At 39.5% G+C, this 26537-nt stretch overlaps 1 protein-coding gene across 1 annotated transcript in view; it reads left to right on the plus strand.

Moving 5' to 3' along the window:
• ZCWPW2 (zinc finger CW-type and PWWP domain containing 2) overlaps window positions 1-18363 on the plus strand; it is a 134475-nt gene extending 116112 nt beyond the window's left edge. The window contains exon 8 of the mRNA XM_032790018.2: window positions 18190-18363. Within this exon, the coding sequence (XP_032645909.1) occupies window positions 18190-18363 (174 nt within the window). The remainder of the gene's footprint in view (window positions 1-18189) is intronic.
• Window positions 18364-26537: the final 8174 nt, after the last annotated feature.

Below are 26537 nucleotides of genomic sequence, written 5' to 3' on the forward strand. Positions count from 1 at the left end.
AGTGGCTCTATAACTCCCAGACCTTGAAAATAAACTAGCAGACAATACTCAATCAATCACAAATAATCCATCAAGAATTCTGTTCTACAAGACATCTTTTACAAACGGGGATGTCCAACAATAGACTTATTTGCTTCAGACCAGAACAAGAAGTGTTAGAGATTCTGCTCCAGAATGGCAGCCAGTCCAGGCTCTCTGTCAGATGACTTCCTGACTTCATGGACTCTGGGACTCATGTTGCCAACCATCCCATTCCTTTGATACTGAGGGTCACGAGGAGGCTCAGATAGGACACAGCACTGGTGAGGATGATAGCACCAGCATGGCCCAAGTAATTTTAGTATTTGGACCTGATGACCTTTTCAATACAGCTTCCAGTCGTGGTTCTGATGCACCTGGGTATCCTAATGCAGACAAAAGGCCAAATCCTGCACCTGGACCCTACAGTCTTCCATCTCACAGCCTGGATGCTGGCTGATAACCACAGACAGATCCTGCTCCACTGCAATCCAGAATTTCTAAGTTTGCACTAGAAAAGGCTCAACACAGATGACGTGAATAAATGGAAAAGGTTCTCCATTTAGGTGACACAAAATCATTGACCACCTTGGAAGGCTGCAGCAGCCTCCATTCTCGATTACTTGCTAGCCCATAAGCATTCAGGTCTCTCCATCAGGTCCACAAGACCATATCTGGCAGATGTCATTCTCCTGCTGAAAGCTACACAAACTTGTCACACGCAACAAAGGCCAGGTTTCTCATTCAAGTCTTCCCATCAGTCAGGGACTCTGCCCCCTGAAACCCCCCTTATGGTAGGACCACTGTATACGGTATTCCACCAGGACAAAGGGACATACAGACCTCATTTGAATTTTTTATCTAAGGTAGTCTCTGACTTTAAACTCAACTTACCAGTGTTGGAGAAAAACAGAGTTTTTACTTTTAGGTTGGGTGCAGCAAGTTAGATACTTTTATTTTTTCTAGCAATTGCATGGAGAGAGCTAAACAGGTCTCTTACAAGGTAAACAATTACAGCAAGCATTTATACCTTTGTTACATACAATAATGAGCAACAACTGCATTTGTTTATACATAGGTTATCCTGATATCTTATCTTATTTTTCTCACCTTTATTTAGACTATAGTCTATATTCCATACTTATCGAACATAAGGCCACAACAACTTTTCGCATAGTTCTTTCCCACTTGCCTCTCACAATCCTTGCTTCTACAAATCTTGCGTTATTAGGGTTACAGCTAGCCTGACTCTTGTTTACATAAGGAGACTGCGTGGACCTCCTTCACATCTGTCAAGGTTCCTTCCCCACCTGAACTTTAGGGTACAGATGTGGGGGACCTGCATGAGAAGCTCTAAGCTCAATTACCAGCTTAGATCTGGTCTGGCTGCCACCATTCACAAACACTCCCTTCCTTGGGTAGCCTTGAGAAACTCACAACATTTCCTGTGACACAGATCCAATCCCCTTGGATCTTAAAACAAGGAGAAATTAACCATCCCCTTCCTTCTCCCACCAACTCCTGTGATCCAGATCCACCCACTTGGATCTAAAACAAGGAAAAATCAATCAGGTATTAAAAAAGGCTTTAATTAAAGAAAAAGAAAGGTAAAAGAAAACCCTTTGGGAAAGATTAGCATACCAGCTACTCTCACAGACAACGATTCAAAACACAGAGGATGCTCCCTGGGCAAAACTTAGTACACCAATGAAAATATACCCAAATACTCAATTTGATTCTACCTCTAATTGCACAAGACAGGTTACAAAGAAATAAACATAAACTTATTTATTCCTTTCTAAAACTTACTACTCTGATAAGAGGCTGGTTCCTTGATCTTTTTCACTCTGGCTGAAACTGAAAACTAACAAAGGAAAAAATGCTCCTTCCTTTTGAAACATTTTGTTCCCCCATTGGTTCCTCTGGTCAGGTGTCAGCTAGGCTAGGTGAACTTCTTAACCCTTTACAGGTAAAAGAGGCATTAACCCTTAACTATCTGTTTATGACAATGTCCCTGTTAGTTTTTTGGGTTTTTTTGCTTCCACACCCCCCTCTTTTGTGGTTTTAGCACAACTAACATTTTAAAACCTTTATTTGCATTAAGCCTTGGATTTAGATTTTACAGTAAAAGCTTTAACCTTAGGGGTTTTGATTGGATGCAATGACAATATATGATTAGCATGGACATGAAAGGTATTACTATTATTACGGTTTTTACAATAATAATATAATTTTAAACTAAACAACAGCAATAAAAGCAGTAACATTTTTATGGTAATAATATGATGGGGTTGTTGTACAGTTTTAGTTACAAATCACCATACATTATTTTTAGTACATAAAGTAGACACTTTGTAAGCTGTATGAAAGGCATTTTTTTTAACTTGATATATATTTTGAAGCATATGAATTTGCCCTTGTAATATAGAGATTTTTTGAACCTTTGGTAATAGTGAAAGCAAATTTTGAAACCAATTAGGCACTAAAGTACTTTAATTAAAAGGTATTTGAAACCTAAGGGCTGATTGTAGGATTTTATTTGTAGGCCAGTAAATAATATGATTGCCTGCAGCAGTAGTATGATTAAAATGTATATTTTGCAACGTGGTGGCTTTAACATACACACAGCTATTATTAGCTTGAAAAAGCAGGTGTTTTGTTAGGGTAGTTTTTTGTTTTATACCTTTTTAACAAACTTTGTTAAACATTGTGACAACTTTTTTTTGCTTTAATTTTTTTAAACACTAAAGCTGCAGGGGTGTTAAGGGCCAGAATGTTTACTGATTTTTTATTTTAATTTAAATATTAGGTGTTATTTTAGGAGCACTAACAACAAATTGGCTAGGCATTATTTGGTGGTTTAATTTTTTAGGTATTATGGTGAATAATTTAGTTTTACATGCATTTTTTTATGGCCGCGGCAGGACTTGGTATGTGGGAGCCCACACCCCTTTTACTGGCCCATATGCTTGGAAGGAGCACTGCGAGTACTTGCACATTTATTTTGAAAAATTTTAAGTATGTTTTTATGGCCACAAATTAGATGGCATTTTTGAGGTATTTGTAAGGGCAGTAGGCCATGTCTTATGCTTGAGATTACTTTGAATGGCCATTAGCTGGTTATTCAGGAAATTTTGAATTTCTGAACATGCCAGATTTTACTGCAATGCCTTTTTAGCCTTAATGATATTTAATATCATTTTTGTTAATAACTTTTGGGTTATTGAATTAAGGGCAGAATAACATGTAATTTACGAATTTTAGCTTGCACCTGGATTAGCTGTGCTTTAGTAATAAGACCAGTGGCCTTTTTTAGTTGTCCTAATTTTTTATTGTGTTGTTGGCCCTTAAGAATATTTTAAATTGCTGCTGCACTATTTTTAGCATTTTATAAATGTTTAGCTAATTTTTTTTAGAGGAGATTTGTGCCCTTTGCTAGCCAAATAACAGCTTTTTTGGAGCAATTTGGATATATGGAAGTGATTTAAAAACTAGATAGGGCCAGGGTAAATTTTACAGTTTTTAATGGGGCATTAATTATTGTTATTTTAGTACATTTTGGTGGGGGATAGCATTATATTACATTTATTATTTTAAATATTTTTAGGTACTTTTGAGAGGCATTAACATTAATAGCATAGAAAGGGGTATATTTCCCAAAGTTCATACTGCTCAAGGGAAAGCCAAACTTCCCACCTTAGTGTAGGTAGGCCTGGCCTGACGTAAGTAATTAAACACATGGGGGAAGGCCTCCTTTTTTGGAAGATAGTATTAGGCAGATAAATGAATCATCAGGCTGAAAACAGGACATTTGAGCTAAATAAGGTGAGTAAATAGATCAGTAGGCTAAAAAGACAATGTCTGAGCCAGCTAAGATAAGAGGGAGAACACCCAGGGAACCATTTACTATGAACAAGATAACAATGGACAAGATCAATTAGGAATTTAGAGATGAGGTAAGGAGTATGTTGATCATGGAAAATGCGTGGTCAGAGCATGCTGAACAGGGATTGCTTCGTGCAAAGTAACCAAGTCAAAGTGTGATGCAATGTATAGTAACGCAATGACATATGTAACATATATAAAGGGACAGGATTTCTGTGTAACTTTGGAGCTGTGATGTACTCTACATCCACCCTGCCCCCTCTCCCCCCGCATTTGAGACTGATCAATTCAGTTTAGCATTGCTATATGCCAAATAAAGATATCTGAGAGAGGAAGTCTGGAGATGAACTGAGTTCTTGGGAAGCTGAGTGGAAAGAGGTCTTGTAGAGAATCCCAAAACTTAGCTGTTGTCAGATCTCTTGGCAGCCTCTGCAGTTTCTCTTTTGGTGTTCCAATTTCAGAAATTTGTAAAGCAGCTACTTGGAGTTCAGTCCACACCTTCATTCATCACTACTTTTTGATAGAGGGCTTCAGATCTGATGTCTGCTTTGGCAGAACTGTATTACAATCATTGTTTCAATCGACTACACCTATGAGATGTGAATTACTGTGTGTGAATCACCAGAAGTGGAATACATGTGGATAATCACTCAAAGAAGAAAGAGCAGTTACTTACCCTACAGTAACTGTAGTTCTTTAAGATGTGTTGTCCACATGTATTCCACAATGCCCTTTCTTTCTCTGCTACTGTGGAGTCCTTGTCAATACAGATTCTGTTTTGGCAAAGGAACTGGAGTGGTTGCATCCATCTCACCCTTTATGCCCTCAACTATGAAGTCCCAAAGGGCATGTAGAGCATTATTCAAAAAGATTCTAATCTCATTCCCATAGGGTGTATGCGCACCAGAGGTGGAATACATGTGGACAACAGATCTCAAAGAACTACAGTTACAGTAGGGTAAGTAACCTCTTTATGTGGGTAATCCAAAATAATATACATCAATGGGAAAACTGGCTGATTATACCATGGTAGTATTTCTAAGGAAGCATATGCTGAATACCTTATTATCATGTAATTCTATCTACTGTTCGGTAAATCTAATGTAATTTCCTACTTAAATAATGGAAGAGATGTCTAACAGAAAAATCTGAATACAACTAGAGGATAATAGAAACATGCACAATGAATGGCATAGATTTATAAAGAAAAATCGAACAAATTTGATAACTTTTTTATCAAATTACAAAATCAGTTGTAAAAGAGAATTGATTACGTATAAGATATCTGAACATTAGTTAAAACATTAGACACTGTTCCTTATAAAATCTTACTTAAAAAATTAATCCAAATTGGATTGAACATGAGTGTTCTCACATGAATTGAAAACTGTCTCAGGGATTGTAAATAAAGACTAATGATAAACTTCATAGGATCCACATCCACTGGGCTGCTAAAGTACAGAACCATAAGAGACAACAAGGAATGGTGATCTGATGGCAAATTGATAGAATCACTTATATCTTCTTATAGTTCCACTGGCAGTTACAGGCTTACCTGTTAGCAACACGGACCAGAGTTGAAAGGCAAATGTAACATCTAACATAAAGAAGTGGTGTTTTCCACTGTATCTACCCTATTGGATTGCCACTCTTATGCCTGTGCTTCCAACCTACGACCAGGAAAGAATTTTTCAAATATTTTGAGATATTAAGAATTCGTAATGAGTCTTAATGTCTTTTGAAGTTTCTTACTGTCATAACACAGCTCATTTCTGATTGGTCTTGGAGACAGAACTTCTTGCACTTCAATAGGCAAGCAGAAGACACCACCAATTTGGTCATCTTAATGTACTCTCTCTACATATATTTGAAAGCTTATTATGTCTTCAGATGAGGTATGATGTGGAGTTCTCAAGTGGTGCCATTTCCATAGAAGTGGGGTAAACAATGACACCATCAACATGTAAAAATGACTTGTTTGAAATATTTGCATTTGTTTCTGTTAATGACTCTGTATTATTTCAACCTTATTGCATCCAGCCTTTAGATCCTGTCCAGTGCTGTCTTTCTGCAGTTTTCAGTTATTGTTGTCATATCTGTCAAGGACTTCGGTTACAGTATTAGCTTTGTCAAATCCTTTTAGGACCTGCCTCAGGTACTCAGCTACCAGTTCATCAAATCTGTGGAATTTGTCTCCAGCCATCATTTGTTTGATGACCATGGAATCTCTGATATACACTGTGGTTTCTTTGTTGCATGCTCTTAGCTTATGGATGCTTTCAGCTTGAGCTTCCAGATGATGTCCTAATTCAGCTTTTTCTGTTCTCTCATTGTTCCATCAGCATGCAAGAGGAACATAGACACAGACATAGACACATTGGGAGACTAAGAACAGTTATCATTGAAATATGTCTGTGTCTTGCTAAGGGTAGGGATCTGCGGAAAACAATTTATGGACTTAAAGCTGCTGCAATTGTCCCTCCCTTGCGAGACTTAAATTTGGTCTCCTTGGACATATGATCAAAAGTTTTGATGCCAGATTTCTTGACTGGGCTGAAGAAGCTATGTGTCCCATCAGAATCAAGTGCGCCTCTCAAAAATCTCTTCATTTGTTCTTCACCAATATCTGCTATTTTCAGTAGATTCTCTTTACATCTGATATTACATGCAGTTCAGTAGATATGTTGATAAGCACCTCTGGATGTGATTCAGGATTAAATGAATTTGTCATATTGTTGATGACATCATTTGTAAGACCTCTTCAGTGCAGGGGCAAGGACTCATTTGTAGACTTTGTCTTCACAACCTCTTGTTAGGCCATTTCTTTTTCTCTTAGCTTTTGCATGTTCATAATATGAAACTATGCATTGTCATATCTAACACTAATTCTGACCTATGCATAAGTGTCACTGAATTAAAAAGTTAGTTTCTAGACTATTTCAAAGGCTAGTACTGCATGCATAGGCAATTACAAGTTAAAACCTTCTACCAAGCAGATACTACATTATATGTACAAAAGCTTACAAATGGAGAATCATTACATTAGTAATTCATGTACATTTATAACTACCCTCCATACAGTACAAACTATGGGCATACAATCTACTGTTACTGGTGCACAAACTTAAATGTGAGACCGATACAGCCATAAAATTTCAATTGAAAATATAGAAAATTATTATAATCACTTGTGAGATACTTTGACAATTAAGATATGCAATGTGAAAACATTTAATGTTAGTATATTGCAAAATGTTATTTGCCATTTTTGCCCTGCTGAACAGTGTCATCCTTTATAAAAAAAAAATACTTGTCCATTGAAAACCAACACAAATCTTTTAATACATTTTCATTTGGTAGCTTTGACCAATAAAGACCACATTAAGGGGTTAAAATTTACTTAAAACAGCAAAAATTGTAGTCAGAGTCATGTTGCAATGTTTCTGGAAATATGCGAAAAATATGACACTCTCATTTCGAGTATCATTGTTTCACTTTGCTTACAGACTTACAGTACCACTTGGAAGTTCTACATGCTACCTCATCTAAACATATATAAAATAAGCTTTCAACTGATATATGATGTAGATGTGTGTAATGTGGTACATTAAACACCAAAGATATGTCCCTTTTTGGAAAAGTGCCACCTGCCTACAAGAGACTTGTCTCAATTTATAGTAACATAGTCTTAAATCACAGGATCATACTCCATCTTTTACTAGAAGTTATATCTAGTGTTAGTCTTTTTTATTTGAAAAGGAAATAGTTTTGCAGGATGTTTTGTTCTCATGGGGCTTTTATTCAGTGAGATAGTGCCTGCAGCCCATTGAAGCTTTATCCCTAATACTCCATTCCCTTCATAGCCTTTGGAACATTAGTTCCATGCATTGCCACTGCATTTACGGTTACAGCCCTTCCACCCACTCCTTGCAACAGTATCCTGGTACTCCAGTGAACATAGGGCTTAATTAAGTCTTCTTTAGAGGCCTTTTTTTTAATTCTAGGGTTGTTTCTCAAAAAACACTTCCTTTGATTTTCTTGGACTATGGGCTTCTTAGTTCCCCTTTGCTGGGCTTTGTTTTCTATAAGTTTTGATTTCATGTGCAAGATAAGATGATTCTTTAGGTCAAAATGGTTTCAGAACTGGTAAGACCATATTTGTTGGTTCCTCCTCTGGGAAAAGTGTTGTGTACCTGTTTGTACTTAAAATGATGGGATATGCCTAGTGCCTCACATAGCCTTTTATTTTAACCAAATTTTGGAAGCAAGGAATTGGGATAGGGTTGCAATGAGGCAAAAATTCTTAGTTTAGCCTCACTACGTCTTTTTTTTTCTTTAGAAATTTTGTACTTCATGGGGATATGTGTACAATTATTTGTTGATCCTTGTGGGAATTTGCCATGAGAATTTTGCAATATGTATTTAATAAAACCTTCAAAGAAGAACTGCTATAATAGGAAAACTTTCAGATCTATTCAGTTTTGACATAAACTGAATGTCCCTCTAAATTTTCTGTCTTAATTGTTCTTGCTAATTACAAAATCATTTGTTTGCAGACAAGGGCTTTTTCCCTTTCAGCAATTCTCCTATTCACTCTTGCAATAAAGTTATAGTGCAAGGCCAAAGGCTCTCCCCTCTGTGAGATAAATATAAATAAGCTTTGCAAATGGAATCTGGAAGGATGGAGTTGCCTCCCTCCGTCAACTTCCTCTTTCCTGTTTATAGAGACTCAGTAGAACTGCAGCATGACATAGGTAGGGAGGGATTTGACTGGTTGGCTATATATAGCTTTAAATTCTCTGGCCATATCCATGCATCTCTCCTTCTCCAACCCTCCACCAGGATAATCACTCCATACTACAGAATATGAAAGATGGAGTCCTCCAATCTCCTCCCACCAGAGAACTATTTCTTAGGAACATAGGATTTGATCAGAGGTCTATCTAGTCCAGTATCCTGACTGTTGCTAGTGGCCTAGACCAGATGCTTCAGAGGAAGGTGTAAGAACCCTGTAGTGGTCTGATGTGGGATAATCTTCCCCCTGCATTAGGGATAGATTAAAAAGGTATTTAGGTGCCTAAAGATACAGATGCCTCTTAGTGGTGTTTATAAAAGCACATAAGTAGGTTAGTCACCTAACTCCCACCTTATCTGCTTAGGTGCTTTTGTAAATTCCTCTAGGTGCCTATATTCATCTTTAGGTACCTAAATACCTTTGTGAATCAGGCACCAGGTCTCATCCTGATCCTGGAGATTGACTTAATCTCTGAAGCACAAAGTTTAATATCCTTTCCAAACTTTTTATAATTAATTATGAAAATTCTGGATATCCTTGATATCCATATAAATATCCAGTCTTTTTCAATCTCATGTTCTTGACCTCAGGTTATTCTAGTGGCAATAAGTTCCAGAAGTTAGTTTTATAAAGTACTTCCTTTTCTTGATTTTGAATTTTCACCTTTTACTTTCATTGATTATCTCCATTGTTCTTTATTATTATTATTATTATTATTATTTATTATTATGAGACAAGGAGAACAGAAATTTCTGATCTGTGTTCTCTATACCATTCATGGTTCTACATACTTTTATTGTGTGTCTGATCATTTTTCTCCTTTCTAAGGTAAACAATCACAGTCTTTTCAATCTCTGTTCTTGACAGAGCTAGATCATTTTTGTCACTCTTCTCTGAATTCCCTCTAATTCTGCAATATCCTTTTTGAAATGGATAAGGCTGCACCATATATTTATATAAAGGCATTATAATATTCTTTGTGTTATTCACCATTCTGATCCTTATCCTAACATCTTGTTAGATTTCTTGACCACAGGTGCATGTTGAGTAGAAGTATTCATTGAGCTGTCTATAATGACACTTTCTTGACTTGATACAGTTAACTTAGAACCCTGAAAGGTGTATCAATTTTTTAAAATTTCCCCTCTAATATTCATTATTTTGCATTTATCAACAGCAAACTTCATTTACCAGTGGTTCTAAAAGCATTTTGACCTAAAACATTGCGCAGCATATGGGGCCAAAACTCAGGGGGGAAAAAAAGCACAGCAAAGGGGAGTCTTTCATACTGTACTCACTCACATAAAGAATACAGGTGAAAGGGTTAGATCTAAAATGCTGAATTTGTGAAATCACAATCATTTCTGTGGCAGCAGATTGTGTTATGACAAACAAAATAGAGTTCACTGTAGGATCTAGAACAAGGTAAACTAAGTTGGGAAGGAGAAAATTTTCATTTAACCTTCACCCCTCATTTTTCAACATGGAAAGCTCCATCAAAATTTTAATAACATAAAGAAGAGAAAATATTAACTAAATACATTGTTTCCTCTGTAAATGTTCTTTTCTTTCCAGTTTTCCCTGAACAGCCTTTTACTAAATACAAAATTTGTACCCAAAAGGAAAAAAAGGATTGGTTATATGATGAGCCTGTCAAATGAGTATCTGATAGAAGTATTGAAGCTATATTCTCCAGTAGATAATAATGTATATCTGAGCTTTTGGCATAAGTCTTCAAGAGTAGCATAGCATAAGAGCATCTTATTCAAATTACTTAAAATTTTATTATAAAAAAATTAAGCTACATTCCTCAGGCTATGTTCATGCTTCCTGAGAATGAGTTTGCGAATGCAACACTATGAGGAAAGGTCACCTAAAATTTGTTTAGAAAGTTGGCCACTCCTTGAATGCCTCTCTGATGAAATTGGAATAGGTCAGCATTAGTGGAAGGCTCTCCTACCTTCCTCTCAAGTCCTACACTCATTTATCCAATGTTTTAATATTCTCTTAAAATGAAAAATGGGCTGTAGAATTATCATTTTGTTTATTGACCTTCAGCATCCTACAGAATGCCGTCCAGCATTATAAATGTGCTACATTCCACAAATCAGAGGCCTCTCTTGTTCTTGCCCATTCCAGAATGTCTCATCCAATAAGGTTTTAATACCATTCTGTTCCTGCTATAGTTTTGTGACATAAGTATGTGTAGCATACAAGAAAATTTTGCATTTTGTTTAGTCTCCCAGTCTACAATTTTAAAAGATAAGAAACAATTACCATGAATAAAGAGTTTCAAAGCATTTAAATATTTTTATGACAATCAGCATTTATGAGTCTAATAGTAGTACTAGTGGTGCATATCATGCTTAAATCTCACTGGAAGTCTGGAAGCCCTGAGCTGGGGCTATAAACAAAACAAATGTCCATTCTGCTTTAACACTGGTTGAAAAATCTTAAAAAGCAATGGCTTGGAATTATATACAAAATATTAAAATTAGTTGTAGGATTGTTTAATATTGAAGCATGGTGAAAACTTGATTTCATTGAAATGTTATACTGTCTGTACTACAAAATTGTAACTTTGTAGCAAGATGAATGTCACTGAGAGTGGACTCAGATATACCCATTATAATTTTGGAAATGACATGAGTGCTTTCCAAATCGTTCAGTTACAAATGGGAGAAGGTGAGGGCGGATAGCTTCTACCTGTGGAACAAAGTGTCCAACCCCTTGACACTACAGATGCCTGGAAATCCATATAAATCTCAGGACACCCTCAGGGGACAGGAACATCTGAGTCTGCTGTTCCTTTGGCTCCCCGTTCCCAATGGCAGCTCCACTCCTTCACAGTGTACTGTCACCCAATTTAGGAGTATGAGGAAGGAGCTCCTGTCTTATTACAAATCCATCTGATTCCCAAGGACTATAGTTGTTCTCACTTTGGAGGTTGGGTCTATAAATTCAGTAGTAATGGGTTCTTCAGTCTCCATTTTATCAGTAGCAGAGTCAGATGGTTTGATGGTCAGGCTCACTCTTCAGATAACTTCTTCCACTTAAGAACCCGTCCAGAATTTTCTCTGCCTCCACAAGTGAAACAGGTGAAGAGTTAGGAAATCTGTAATTTGGCCAAAGCAGCAAAGAGTCCTGTGGGACCTTATAGACTAACAGACATTTTGGAGCATGAGCTTTCGTGGGTGAATAGCCACTTCGTTGGATGCATGCCGTGGGTATTCACCCACGAAAGCTCATGCTCCAAAATGTCTGTTAGTCTATTAGGTGCCACAGTACTCTTTGCTGCTTTTACAGATCCAGATTAACATGGCTACCCCTCTGATACTTGTAATTTTTTTCTTTTTTTTCCTGTTTTTCTAGGTTATTTTTTCCCTCAGCTCTCTGCATTTTTTTACTTTGTACAGAGTTAATGTCTTTTTAAAGGCAATTAAAATTTACCTCACAGAGCTCCAATCTCTCCCCACAGATTATCCCTGATATTGGCTGAAAAAGCTTTAAAGAAGGTTTAGGATAAGGGCTGAGAGTATTGAAGGGGAAAAGTTTCTTTTGTTCCTCCAAACTTGGTGCTACCAGGATTGAAAAGCAGGCTGTTGGGCTGCCTCATAAGATAGTGTGGTGGTAGCCACAGGCAAATGAGGGCCCCAGTAAGACAAGGCACTGAAGAAAGTGCTACAGAACACCAAAGCCCAATCTCTGGCTCCTGACATGGACCAGGCCGCATTGCCAGGTATCTCACCACAGGAGTGTGCACTGCAGAAGCCACCAGGAGCTGAAAAACAGTCAAGGACACTGGGGCTCAATCTGCAGCCACTGATGCAAACTAGGCGCCATTGCTGGGTGAATTATGAAGGCCCTAGCAGTGCCAGTCAACAGAACTGGTGCATGGTAGAAGTGCGGGACCCCAGTCACCTTCACTCCATCCCTCCCCTCCACTAACCAAAGGATCATGGCAGGGGGCTATGAGTGTTGCAAGGACCTCCCTTTGTCCTTGCCAGTGGGTGTGCTGTGGTCAGGACATCCTCTCTATTCCTTAGGGGTCTCAAAAACCACTGGCAGCACTAAAATATTAGTATTCCCACCTCCTGTCTCCTCTTCCCTTTGTAGAGGGGTTGCAGTGGCCACAGGCTGCCATTTTGAATAGGCTCTGGGCCTACCTTCTTGGTAGCCATCTTAGAGTCTCTTCAATGAAAAAGTGTAGGCTTAGGCTGTCCTTAGCAGACTCTTATGACTCCAAATCCTCAGCCCTCTCTCTACTCTGGAGTTAGGATCACACATGCAGATATAAAACAAAGAAATCCTAGAAGATCTCCAGAACTATTGTTCCCTGCACATTTTTTCAAGTCTATTCTGTGTAAGACTGTTACTCTTGTTGGGATATCTCCCATGAGCACTCGGCCATCAGAGATTAAGAAGGGGACGAGGATGAGGCTAAAGAGACAGAAAATACCTGAAAATATTTTCTAGTGGGCTCAAAACTGACCCTTACAAGCCCATTCTCGCAGACCTGCCTAAGGCTCAAAGGATGGAATGGTAAACTCAGCAAAGATAAAGCATCTGATTTAGAACAAAAGTTCTGTTCAAAACGTGCATTAATAGAATCAGCTCTCTGCAGAGACTATGCAGCAGTTTCAGCATCCCTGAAAGCCTCAGTGGAGGCCACTTTTTTCAGCAAAGTCATACTTGCTTATACTGTGTCCCTACTCTTTGACATTCCTGAAAAGGGACAAGGGGGTGGGATCCTCCTTAAAAAGAATTTCCCTAAATCTGCTCTAGTTTCAGGTGCTTCACTTGATGCTTTCAGATCCTCCACCTGATCCAGGATATCCATGGTGGTCTCAAGAAGGCATCTGTGGCTATGGACATGGAAGACAGATATTTCTGAAAGACAGGTTTTTAGTAGCAAACCCCTACTCTGGAGAGAAATTTGGCAGAGGGACCAATAGAAAAAGCAACCTCCAAAGCACAGGACAAAAACAAAATCTCTCTTCTATTTTAACGCCCATTAGAGAAATTTTAAGCTGTTTTTCTAACGTAGGCAGCCTTTTCGGGGTTATGATGCTTCAAATAAGTGGTAGGAGAGAAGAGATATTCTCTAAGAATAGGTGGAGGAAAACCAGGCCCATTAAACCCAGAGATGACTTTCAAAAAGTAGATTCACTTCCACAAGTTCAAAATGGACCCCATTCATGTCCATCAGGGCAACTATAATCTAGGGTGATATTGTAACCTCTGTGGATCTGAAGTAGGTGTATCTCCACATTCCCTTCCTTGCGGCCACAGACAGTATTTTAGGTTTCCTTATGGTACTCTGCACACGGAGTACAAAAGCCCTTCTTTTTGGCATTGACACTGCCCTCAGGGTACTCATGGGTGTTGAGGGTAATAGGGGAATCTCTATGTCAGCAAGGGGTACATCTGTACCCTTTTTCTCATTGACATTCTGATAAGAGCTCCCTTCCTATAGAAATCAATCAGAGACACTCAACTGACAGTACACATCCTTCAATAACATGCATTTATAATCAGTTTGGAGAAAAGCCAGCTCATCCCTAGACAGAACAACTAGGGGTTTGGCTGGACACCACACTCTGCAGAGACTTTCTCTCCAGTAAAAGACAAGCATGGATTGCGGAGCAAATATAAAACATTATTCCTAGTCTGTATTCCCTCATGAAAGTCTTACTATGACTTCTAGTCATCTTAATTTCATGCCTACTCTCGTGGCAAAATTTCATTTCAGGTGCCCGCAGTACTACCTACTGAGCTTTCCTACTCACATTCACAATTCCAACTCACACACTGTAAGACAGGGGTTCTCAAACTGAGGGTCAGGACCCCTCAGGGGGTTACAAAGTTATTACATGGGTGGTTGTGAGCTGTCAGCCTCCACCCCAAACTCTGCTTTGCATCCAGCATTTATAATAGTGTTAAATATACAAAAAATGTTTTTAATGTATAAGGGGGGTTCACTCTCAGAGGCTTGCTGTGTGAAAGGAGTCACCAGTACAAAAATCTGAGAACTACTGCTGTAAGATTTCCCTCCACAGTAAAAGGTCCCTCAGATGGTGGTTACATCTGACAAGATTCACAGACAATATCCACTTGGCAGAACCACTGAGAGACACCACAATGATGGATGCCAGCTTGGAAGGATGTGGAGCTTACATATCTCAACATGATACAAGGGCAGGGGTCACAGATGGAATCTCAGTACATCATAAACTGCTTCAAAGTGCAGGAAATTCACCTAGTCCTTCAGGCACTCCTACCCCACTTAAATTCCAGAAATATACTCGTATTCACAGTCAGCACAAATGCCATAGCATATATAAATGGGTGGGGGACACAAGGTTGAGCTCATTACAGGTGTAAGCCACAACTTTCTTTGGGTGGGCTGAGAGAAATATTCTGTCAGTTCTAGCCATTCATATCAAAGGGAAACAATTCCACAACAGATTGCTCAGCCACAGAAGGGGGAATAGTGTCTCCACCAGAGAGAGTTTGACTGCATATCCCAGACCTTTAGGAAACCAACATGGGATCTCTTTGCATCCAGCTCAATTCCAAGACGAACAACTTCTATGCCAGGGGAGATTGTCAGTCCAGGGAAGTTGATGCTTTCTCCTAGGTAAGGCAAAGGGCTTTGCTATATGCATTACTTCTTTTTTCTGTGATAATATGCACCATCTAACAGGTATGCAGACAACAGTGGAGAGGTCAGCGACCCTCCACTGACATTACAATCCATGCCAGATCTATTGTCATGGGACCATCTGTTACATTGCTATCTGACATCCCAACTTGACTGCCTGGTTGAGAGGTCACCTTAAAACAGAACAAAAACAAACTAACAAAATCTATCAAATCCTCAAACTAAAATAATCCAGTGACAGAGTTTCAGTCATACTGAAGTCCAGAAAGTTTTCCACCAGCTCTTAGTATGCAATAATATGGAGAAGATTTGCTTTTTGGTGCTCATCAAAAGGATATGCAGCAGGATCAACACTGGTTAAATTGCTCCTAGAATTTCTTACAGGAAGGCTGGTCTCAGGGGCATCTGTACAACTCACTTGCTTCTCAAGCATTGGTTATAGGCTTAGTTCTGACAGCCCAGGGTCAACCTATCTGACCCCATCACCAACACATAAAACAAATAAATTATCAATGCTCCTGCCCTTGTCATCCTCCTTCCATTCAAGGGTAGGTCCATGGGATCTTTTCTAATATTAAATGATTTTGAGGGAATCGGGTATCAATTTTTGATCCACTCTCCGAAGGGTCACTATATTTCCTGGCAATTAAAGTCACCTTTCTAGTGGCCATAACACCCACATGAAGGGTATCAGAGTTGAGAGCCTTCTCTGTCCTCCCTCAAAATTATGTTTTTTCCATAATGAAAGGGTGGTTTGACAGACAGATCCATCATCCATTCCTGAGATAATTTCCTTCTTCCCCTAATCCCAGGAGATTTCACTCTCCTCTTTTTGCCCAAATCCAGACCATCCAAAAGAAAGGGTTTGGCACATCTCAGATGTCTAGAAGGCAAATTAAGATGTATGGTTTACAGTACAAAATCCTTTAGTGAAGCTTCCACTTTGTTCATTGTAAAATACCACATAGCTAAGGGATGGAAAGCTTCCAGGTCCTCCATAGCATGTTATATTGGAAGTGGGGAGATTTTCCAAGGAATGTAAAGTTAAGGGTAATCTCTCTCATTCAAGTTTAAAGCCCATTCCAAGAAGGCAGTGGCAGCTTCATGAGCCATTCAGTCCAGTGCACCATATGGACAGTTTTGCAGGGCAGCAATCTTGGGTATCCCTGCAAATGTTGGCTAATTTCTGTAAAATGAATAGACTTCAGTTGGGTGAAGCAGACTTTTGTAGATGGATTTTCTAAGCCATAGCTCACTCTTAGCCAACCCAACAATTGTTAGTGATGGGGGTGGGTTGCTAAAAAATTGGATGACTATTGAATTTATGAACCCATCTCTCAAAGTGAGAATGAAAAAAATTTGTCTCACCTGGAAATTTTTCTTCTGGATAGGGGGATAGGTCTATGAATTCATCCTACCCTGTATTTTTTCACCTCCTTCTTTCAGGAGGTTATTGCTCAGTAATGTTGCATTGTTTTCTTTCCTTTTTAGGGAAAACTGATGGATAACAGTATTCTTATGTTAAATCAATGACCCTTGGGGTTATCTCAGTTAATGTGTTTTTGTCAGGTTAGACTGTTATAATATATGGAGATATACTTATCTCATAGAACTAGAAGGGACCCTGAGAGGTTATCAAGTCCAGCCCCCTGCCTTCACCAGCAGGACCAAGTACTGATTTTTCCCCAGATCCCTAAGTGGCCCCCTCAAGGACTGAGTTCACAACCCTAGGTTTAGCAGGCCAATGTGCAAACCACTGAGCTATTCCTCCCTTCCCCCTGCTTAGATGCTGAGCAGATTTTTTTGCTACGTTAATATGTGAAAGTGTGTTATTCAGATTCGATAGCAGCTTTGGAAGCAACTCTCTGGAGGGGCTATTCAGTGGGAGGAGTTATCTGGAGAGTCAGCTCGGTCAATCAAAATACCTGACTTCACCTCCTATAGCAGGGAGACTGTAGAACCCATCACTGTTGAATTTATGGACCCATATCTCTACCCAGAATTAAATTTTCTAGGTAAGTAAGACAAATTTTCTCACTTAACCAGTCTACCTCTTTAGTTACCTCTTAAGAACCATAGTGCCTAAGACTTAGAGAGGCTTCTGTATCTGGAGTTGAGGAGAATACTGCAGAGGCAGTGCCTTGACACATACATTCATTTGAGGGTCTTTGTCCATAGTTTGATAATCTACAGGTTGCATAGTGAAGAGTAGCTTTGCTTCCCTTTGGTTTGAGATATATTTCACAGTATTCTTGGTAGAAGGTGGTTCTTACATTTAAGCTTCACATATTAAGATCTCAGTAAAATGGCAATATAATAGAAGAGATTTTGGTTTATTAAGGGCACATCTACAGGAGGACTTACACTTACTGGTATAGATTTATACCACTGTGAGCAGCAGTGTAAATCTACAGTGCTCCAACATGTCATGCACTAAGTGTCCATAGGCACTAAAAGTTTCAAGTGTGTTGACCTGCTGTGGTTTGAAACAGCAGAAAATCAAAGTGCACTAGGGAATTTTTAGTGTGCATCAGTAGGGTCCAAACGGACAGTTAGTGCATGGCCTGTTGGAAGTGCTGTAGATTTATACCTCAGCTTACCGCTTATTGCTCATATAAACATACCACTATATTCCTCCAGATGCTTTATGTTTACCGAAAAGTATGTTCAGGCAAATTCACACTTTGACTACTTGTGATAAGAGTTTTACATATATTTGGACTATGGATTGTTGACATGTTGAGTGAACTTGATAATAGGGCATATTACTTAATGTTGTTTTTAAATTTAATGTAATGCACCTAGAGAATGCATATTTGCTTTTCAGGTAACGAAATACAGCACAGAGAGTACTGAAGGAAGTCCAATGGAAAACTACACCCAAGAGGATTGTATTATTATGGATGGGATAGCTTTCAGGGCTGGGGAGTGTATTGAGAACATAACCAACAAGTTTAAAGAAATAGATTCTTTAATGGCTGAATTCCAAGATACCTTGTAGCATTCAAAAAAAAAAAAAAAAAAAGGGAACCTCTCTATCCACTTTTCCATTTAGTCATAGATTCTTAAGTGAATAATTTGCATAGTTACAAAGGCAGTTATTTTAATTTAATATTAAATGTTACCTGATAACATTGCTAACAAAACTAAAATATATTTTCAAGTTGATAGGAGAGATTTAAAAGTAAATACCTATTTATAATTTTGTTGTTATTTACATGGAATATTTTATTAAGGCTTGAAACAAATTGTAAATAACTGAAAACTAGATTTAAAAATAAAAGCAAATAAGCTTGTTGTAGTGATTCTGAACACATCTTGAATTCTGGAGGGATTCTGGCAAGATGGTGCATCTTCAGATGTTCAGAAGGAATTGATTAAAGTAAATCCTCTAGTAGTCATAAGTTTATATGGCTGAAATGCAATTTAACTACATACCTTTCTCTAATATGAAACATTGATGGAGTTTGTTAGTTGTTTGATCCACCTGTGCAATTCCCATTGGGTTCTATTCAGCTCAAATTCACCTCTGGGTAACCTGCCTGGAGGCTGCATACCATTCCTAAGAATACTTCCTTCTTCTTTGAGTGGCATCTGGATATTCACACTTGTGAATCAAGGAGCCTGCACCATGAGAGTCCACAACCTTCTTGAAAGCAATGTTTGTTGGGGCCAGTTGCATCTCTTAACCTGGAGAGTTCTGAGGACATAAAAGGGGAAATGGCCCAGTTGTTTCTCAGTTGCTTTCTAACTACTGTAGGTACAGGAAACTTAGATCACACAAAGTGTTCTCAATACTTCCCTCATCTGCATTTCATTTATCTTTTTTTTTCTGTCCTTTTGAGGCAAAATTTATTTATAGTTAGTCTGTCAGTTAGTCAAGTTTTTCTTTTAAAGAAAAGAGGAGATGCTATGTGCTTAAAGTGGAGCCAGTTTCCAGAGGATCTGTATCCATAGACCAGATCCCTATCTGGCAGCCAAGCATGGATTGGGGGCTGAAAAATGTGGATCCAAATCTGGCAGCCAAGATCTGGAGGTACCACCCCCTTGCTCACCCCTAAACCAAAACAAAACCCAAGCTGTGTAAAGATCCATGGCTGATAAGTATGGATTTAGATCCAGATGGATATGGGATCAGAACCTGGATCCAGATTTGACAGCTAAACATGAAGAACTGCCAAGCATGAGTTCTGGTTATCTGGGATCCAGCCATCATGAAGATCTGATATCTCTGACTTTTGAGAGATATGGTCTAATAATTCTGTATCTCTCTTGGATCCAGCCCCGGGTCAGTGGAGTATGTTACTAGATTTCCAACACCATGATCTTTTCAGAGTTATTTGACTTACTGATGCTGTTCCCAACATCCATTCCCAGTTTTGTGAATTCAGTGTGAGATGTGGCTCCTTTTAAAGGCACTGGAGCTGAGAGCTGTTTCTCTGACTTGCAAAGGTTTTCTACACTTCATGAAATTAAAATCTGTCTAAATTCTGATGGACAACATTATGGGAATATATTGCACAGACCACCAAAAAGGGATTTGCTTTAGCCAGTTGTGTCAGGGAAATTACCTGTTCATAAAGTTAAGTATCCTCATTGTATGGATCCAGGGAAAGATGATGTATTGATAGATTCTTTGAGAAGAATTTTCACTCAACTGTACAAATGCTATATCAAGGGCTCTATCACGTATTGTCACGTTTGTACAAATGAGGTAAATACCAGTTATGTCCTTTCCCTTAGGGAGAATGTGCTTATCTGTGGTTCTGAACCAAAGACAGGAAAGTCCTAACCTCAATATTGCACTCATTTTCTGCACTAAGAGCAGGAGCCTCTCTGTTGCCTTGATTCTATTAAATTACAGGTTTTAAATGATGGTTCAGTTGATACCAAGTTACAGTCAATAGCCCTGGTTAGAGATTGGCAAGTCTTTCTGTGAAGAGGTCTGCTCACCTGTGGCACCTCCTGTTTGCCGTCACAGGGATTAGCTCTGCCAACTGTGTGCCCTCTCTAGATGGTGCCTTTTCTGTCATTTTCTCTGGCCGCATACCTGTCTCAGTCCAAGGACCACAGCATCCTCTTCATGACTCAGCCCTCCAGCTGGGTCACCTTCTGTATTTCCCCCTTTTAGGAGTGGGTACCACTGTTCAATAGTCAAGCCACTTCCCCAATGGTGAATAGGGGTGACCTGGGCCAGCCCACTGCTTCAGGTCCCAACCCAGGGACCCTATAGATAGAAGCCTTCTGCTGTGTCTCCTCATCTTCCTTCAATACTGCTTCAATTCCCTGGGCCACTTCCCCATGGCCCCAGCACCTTCTTTGCACTATTCTCAGGGCATTCAGTGATCAAGTCCCAGCAGCCAGCCAGGAGCTCCCTATTGCTCCCCTGGTCCCTGCCATCAACTGCTCTGTCCAAGGTGCTACCCTTGCTGCTAGGAACACATTCCTCACTCCTCGGGCTCCCTGCAGCAACTGATCCTGTTCTGCCCCACAGTTCCTTTTGTACTAACCTGTTGGGCAGGTTGCTCCATTCAGTCTCTCTCCAATTGGTTGCTTCCTGCTCAGCCTCCCTACACAGCTAGGAGGACTTGCTTCCCCTGCTCTTAACCTCCATTAAGCGATTCCACTTGGGTGTGGGGTGAACACCCCATCACACTTTCATGCAGTATCATGGGTATGTATAACCTCCGAAGCACTCTCTTGAGGGCGAGTGTGTCTCTCCTGTGGCCTGCCTCAACTTCCTCTCCTAAATGAGGTACAAATGAAATGACTTAAACAGCTTGGTCAAGGAGAAGCCAAAACTCTACAGCAGTATCTCTCCCTTTAATAAATGCTTCTGAAAGGAGCATTTGTACAAGGGTTTAAAGATTCTTACCTCTGAGCCCAGATAAAACTTAAAAGTTCCAAAACAATAGATTCTAAGTTCCAGCAGTAGATTGGTAGTCTTTCCCCTGCTTATTCAAAGTCTCTCTCCCAGGCCTCCTTACCTGGAAATTTTTTGCCTAATTCAGGCTTGCTTGGAGCTCCCCTCTTCTGGAGCTTCCTTTCTTCTTCTTCTTCTTCTTCTTCTTCTTCTGCTTTGTGGTGAAGAAGTCTCACCCACTGATAACTGCCACCTACTATATTCCTTGTACAGTCATGCCAATATACTCTCTTACCCTGTGCTATATCCTTAAAACATATGAGAGCTTTTTGGCTGTTACCCACTTTCCCAATACTCTTCCTAAATCCCCTATAGTATATTCTGTCACCTTAAAGTATCTAAATTCTTCATAAAAAGCCTTTCTTTTCTAGGAAACTCCCTGTATTCCCATACCAAATGATCAACTCTTTTTTAAATCTTACATGTGCTATATAACCTATCTTTGTGTTCAGTAAATATAAATTATTATTCAGTGACCAGTTAAAGGTTTAAATATGAGTATTTGTCTGATCCTTTAGTTACTTTGGAGTAGTGCAGTATCATCTATTTTGGGGCATACTTTATAGAATGTATTCCTATTTTCTCCTTGGTCCATAATTCTCACCATTCCTTTTTAAATTTCTTTTTTTAAACTAAACTTTTACATTCCTACTTACTCAAAGGAATATTTATATCAATCTCCCCATTTATTAAAAACATTTTTCACTTTCTTATCTGCCATTTCATTGCTAGCTATCCCAGCATGCGAGCTTCTTTTCTCCTGAAGAGCTTGAGCTCTACAAAGGTTTTCATTAGACCCAGGTGTTCCTTACTTAATTAACTACCTTCCAGCTACTTAGGCAGCTAACTACCCCAGGTGGATCTGGGTTAGCTCATTGCCTTCAGTGGAGCCTGTTGCAGGTAGGTTGGGCATGTTACAACAGGGCTGCTAGGTGTATCTCTAGTACTGCTTGGGGTAGTTACTTTGCTGTGAGAGCTGCAGAAAAATACACTAAATGAAGATGCTATTCTTGATCACTGAGATAGCCACTAGGCTTGTGTCTTAGTAACTATTTCCTTTAAATTGCATTATTACAGGACATCCTAACTGTCTAAGATGCCTGGGCTTTCAATCTCTTTCAGAACCCTAGAATGTTTGTATGTCCAAGTCTCATTTATATTCAAGTAGGTAGGTATCATACTTTGCACATTTAGAGAATGTTGTCATTGTTTATTTGGGACCAAAACTTATCTACAAATTTGTCAAACTCTTGGAGAGATGGAGCTGACACAAGAGGAATCATTCCACCATCATCCATGGTTGTCCATGTAACACACTATGTTTGACAGTTTAGCATGATCTGACAGGGCTTCAGCCTCCTGGAACTGTCAATCCTCATCCAGAATACAGACAGCATCTGTGGCATGCCCTCATGCTGTGTTCACCACGCCACGTTGCATGACTGATACTGCAGATATGTATCTGTGTTTTAGCCATTTTTTCCTCTGATTAAGACTTGTTTTAGGAGAGTGAGAAGATCAGTCATGTCTATCCATTCTTGACATGACATCCAAACCCGATTCCTGTTTTGGCAGTTCTGCTGTCTTTCTTTACCCAGAACTTCCTGTCTGTTGTACTGCTCGCTAAACTCCCATAAGCGGGAATATGCAGAAGCCACCTAAAGAAGAAATGAAGGTTTCTTACCTGTAACCAGAATTCTTTGGGATGAGCTGTTGCATACTGATACTCCCTTCCCACCTTCCCTACTTCTTCAGATTCTCAAATTTGGAATTATTGAATTAGAGGATAGGTTTCAGAGCGGTAGCCGTGTTAGTCTGTATCAGCAAAAACAATGAGGAGTCCTTGTGGCACCTTAGAAACTAACAAATGTATTTGGGCATAAGCTTTCATGGGCTAAAACCCACTTCATCAGATGCATGGAAAATACAGTAGAGAAGTATAAATATACAGTATACGAAAAGATGGGAGTTGCCTTACCAAGTGCGGGGTCAGTCTGATGAGACAATTCAATCATAAAGAATGGTAGTGGATGAGTCACTACAAAAACTAATTTCCCCCCTGCTGATACTCACACCTTCTTGTCAACTGTTTGAAATGGGTCACCTTGATTACATTGAACTCATTAGCACTACAAAAATGATTTTTCCTCCCTTCTTGTCAACTGTTGAGAATAGCCCACTTCCACCTTAATTGAATTGGCTTGTTAGCACTGACCCCCAACTTGGTAAGGCAACTCCCATCTTTTCATATGCTGTGTATTTATACCTTTCTACTATATTTACCACTACATGCATCTGATGAAGTGAGTTTTAGCCCATGAAAGCTTATGCCCAAATAAATGTGATAGTCTGTAAGGTGCCACAAAGACACCTCATTGTTTTTGCTGAATTAGAGGAAGTAACTGAGGGGTGGTTGGGGCCACTCCTTATTTTTATATCCTCAAAATTTCCAGGATGGGATGGCGGATGGGGAATTGGCCCCCAATGTATACTGTTTTCCAGAATGTTCTGGAAGTTCATGGCCCAGGCACCTGGATCCTATAAATGTGGCTATGTAGAGGCTCATCTCTAAGAACTCTGGTAACAGATAAGTAGCCTTCATTGCTCATAAGTGGCCACGTTATGCATTTTGGGTTTAGATGGTTGCTATAAGACTTGAAGGAATGATCTCAGGAGACATGCAGAGAACACCTACTGCAGTGCTTTCCCTGACCTCTTGCTGGAAAGTGAGGCTTTCTCTTACTGACAAGATATGGAAGATTTTTTAAAGGGGTTCAAAGTGCATGGATGTGGCTTTCAGAGGAGTTTAAAAGAGTTGGATGCCCAAATCCCAATCTCCAAACTAAAATAGAAGTTTAAAAACAAGAAAAAGAAAAAACAAATGTACATAAACTATTAACATAATAGGAAAGGGTCAAAACATAGCCAGTACATGCAAACAAACAAAAAAGACTAGAGTTAAAGCAAATAAAAAACTAAAATAGCAACATAAGATCAGGAAGAGGCAGATTATATTTTAATGTTAAAGATGGTTGAAGTTTTTTCAATTTTGGGAGGTCAAAAATGGCCTTTTTTCAAAAAGTGCGTATCATCATTGTATTATCATCATTGTAAAAAATCAATTTTTGAAAAAAAAGTCATGCCTTTAAAATATTTCCCCTCAAAATTTACTTAAAGGGTTATTGAAATGATTATCAAAATTTTTCATTTTCTGAAAGCCTGATAAATGCGAGTTTTGCCATTGACTTCAATGGCCCAAGATTTCACACTGCAAGTAGTCTCATTGACTTCAGTGGGACTACTCACAGTGCCTAAAATTAAACACAAATGTAAGTGTCTTCAGGATTGAGTCTTCAGACTGTAAAATCTTAGGGCAGGGAAATACTTATTGCATGTCTATAACACCTAGCACATTTTCAGCAATATGTAAATAATAATAATACAGAGTTCTTTTCTGAGAGAAAAACATTTTCAGGAAGGAAAGAGAACACAAGTACTCCCTTCAAGTTCACTAAAGATGAAATTCATCTGCATGTGGAGAACTGCTGCAAGTTTTTCCATGTGACTTAAGGCCTATATAAGGGTTGCGTGGGTCTACTGGTTGAGCAGCAAGAGAGGGGTGCCTGTACACACCCTTTGTGCTGCAGCAATGGTTTCCGTGTCACATAAGACAATGTCAAAGGACATATCTGATAAGCAGAGAGACTGCAGGTGCTAATTATGTGGATTCATGTGCTATTAACCCATGCAAATAGTGTGCAGAGGCTACAACCACTATTCCAGCCTATATGTCAGAACAGTTGCAAGCGATAAGCAAAAGGACAATTCTCAGTTTTCCCACTTCCTACCCCTGATTTGGAGGTGTGATGGGGTATACCTGCCCTGCACTGGACAGGAAGGGGTTAACCTCATACTGTGGGCTGAAGAAGCCATGACCCGTCATCTCTCCTGGGCATGCTCCAACTGGAACCTCAGTATAAAAGGGAGCAGCCCAGCTCAGTCTTCTCAAAGTGCAGAGGAGAGAAGATGTGTGTTGCAGGCTCATGGCCAGGAGCTGCTGGAGCCCCAGACAATGGAAGATAGACACACTGAAACACAGTTGGCCATGGAAGCCTGTGAGAAGAAGGAGTTGTCAGGAGCTTTGCCTGCCAACTACCTCAGAGACCCAGAGGACCTGCAGACTACAGAGCAGGACGACAGGCTAGGAAGTAACCCAGGGGAACCAGATATTGATCCAGTTGTGAAACCAGGAACTGAGTCACTGTGTTCTGGACAGATCCCTACTAATCCAGTGGTAGATACACTTGCTGCTGACAGGGCCCTGGATAGGACCTGGTGGAGTAGGGAAGGCCCTTGGGCCGATAGGCCACTTTACCCTGCATATAAAGGCAACCATGCCCACATTGAAAGGTGGTCTGATTGACTCTAACCATTAGATAACACCACCCTGAGGAAAAGGGCAGTTATTTGGATTTGGCCCTGAAGCTATAACGCCCCTGTTCTCCCCTGGTTCCAAGAGGTGATGGGGTTTCCCTGCCCTGCTACAGAGGGGCTTGAATTCACTGGCCCATTCTTTCAGTATTTCATTTCTCTAAACTCAGCAATGAACTTGAAGAGGAGTGAATTTCACCCTGAATTACTTGTTATAAAAATGAATAAATCTAAAATAAAAGCTTTTTCTAATTTTAACATACATTTTTAACTGCCTCATTTAAGCCTCTGCTAATATAACTCATGTTTGCGTCATGTTCATGGTAAAAAAGTGAAAATATTGCTAACTCACTGTTGTGTGCTTATAATTAAAATGTACAAGGACTTAAATTCAAGAATGCAAACAGAAATCTAAAGTAAAACTGGGACTGTAAATGTTGTATATTCCTTAAAATAAAAATTGTTGCATAAGACTGGAAGATAGCTAACCTGATGGTCATCTTTTAAAAGGAATCAGGGATGACAACAGGCTTACAGGCTCACCTCAGCATTAGGAAAAGCAGGGCCGACGAGAAGGGGGGAAGCCGGTACAAATTACTGGGGCCCAGTGGTCCAGAAGGGGGTCCGGAACCCAGTTTTGTTGGCCCGGTCTGCCCTTGCTGGGGGTCCTGAAAAATTTTTTTCACCGGGGCCCAAACCCACTCTCGGAAGCCCTGAGGAAAACTGACAGAATGTAATTAAGGACAGAGTAATGAAATGCTTGAATATATATATGCTGATAAGGTCAAACCAGCTTAGTTGCAGGAAGGGTAAATCTTGCC

Source organism: Chelonoidis abingdonii, chromosome 2, assembly GCF_003597395.2.
Source record: "Chelonoidis abingdonii isolate Lonesome George chromosome 2, CheloAbing_2.0, whole genome shotgun sequence".
Taxonomy (NCBI): Eukaryota; Metazoa; Chordata; order Testudines; family Testudinidae; genus Chelonoidis; species Chelonoidis abingdonii.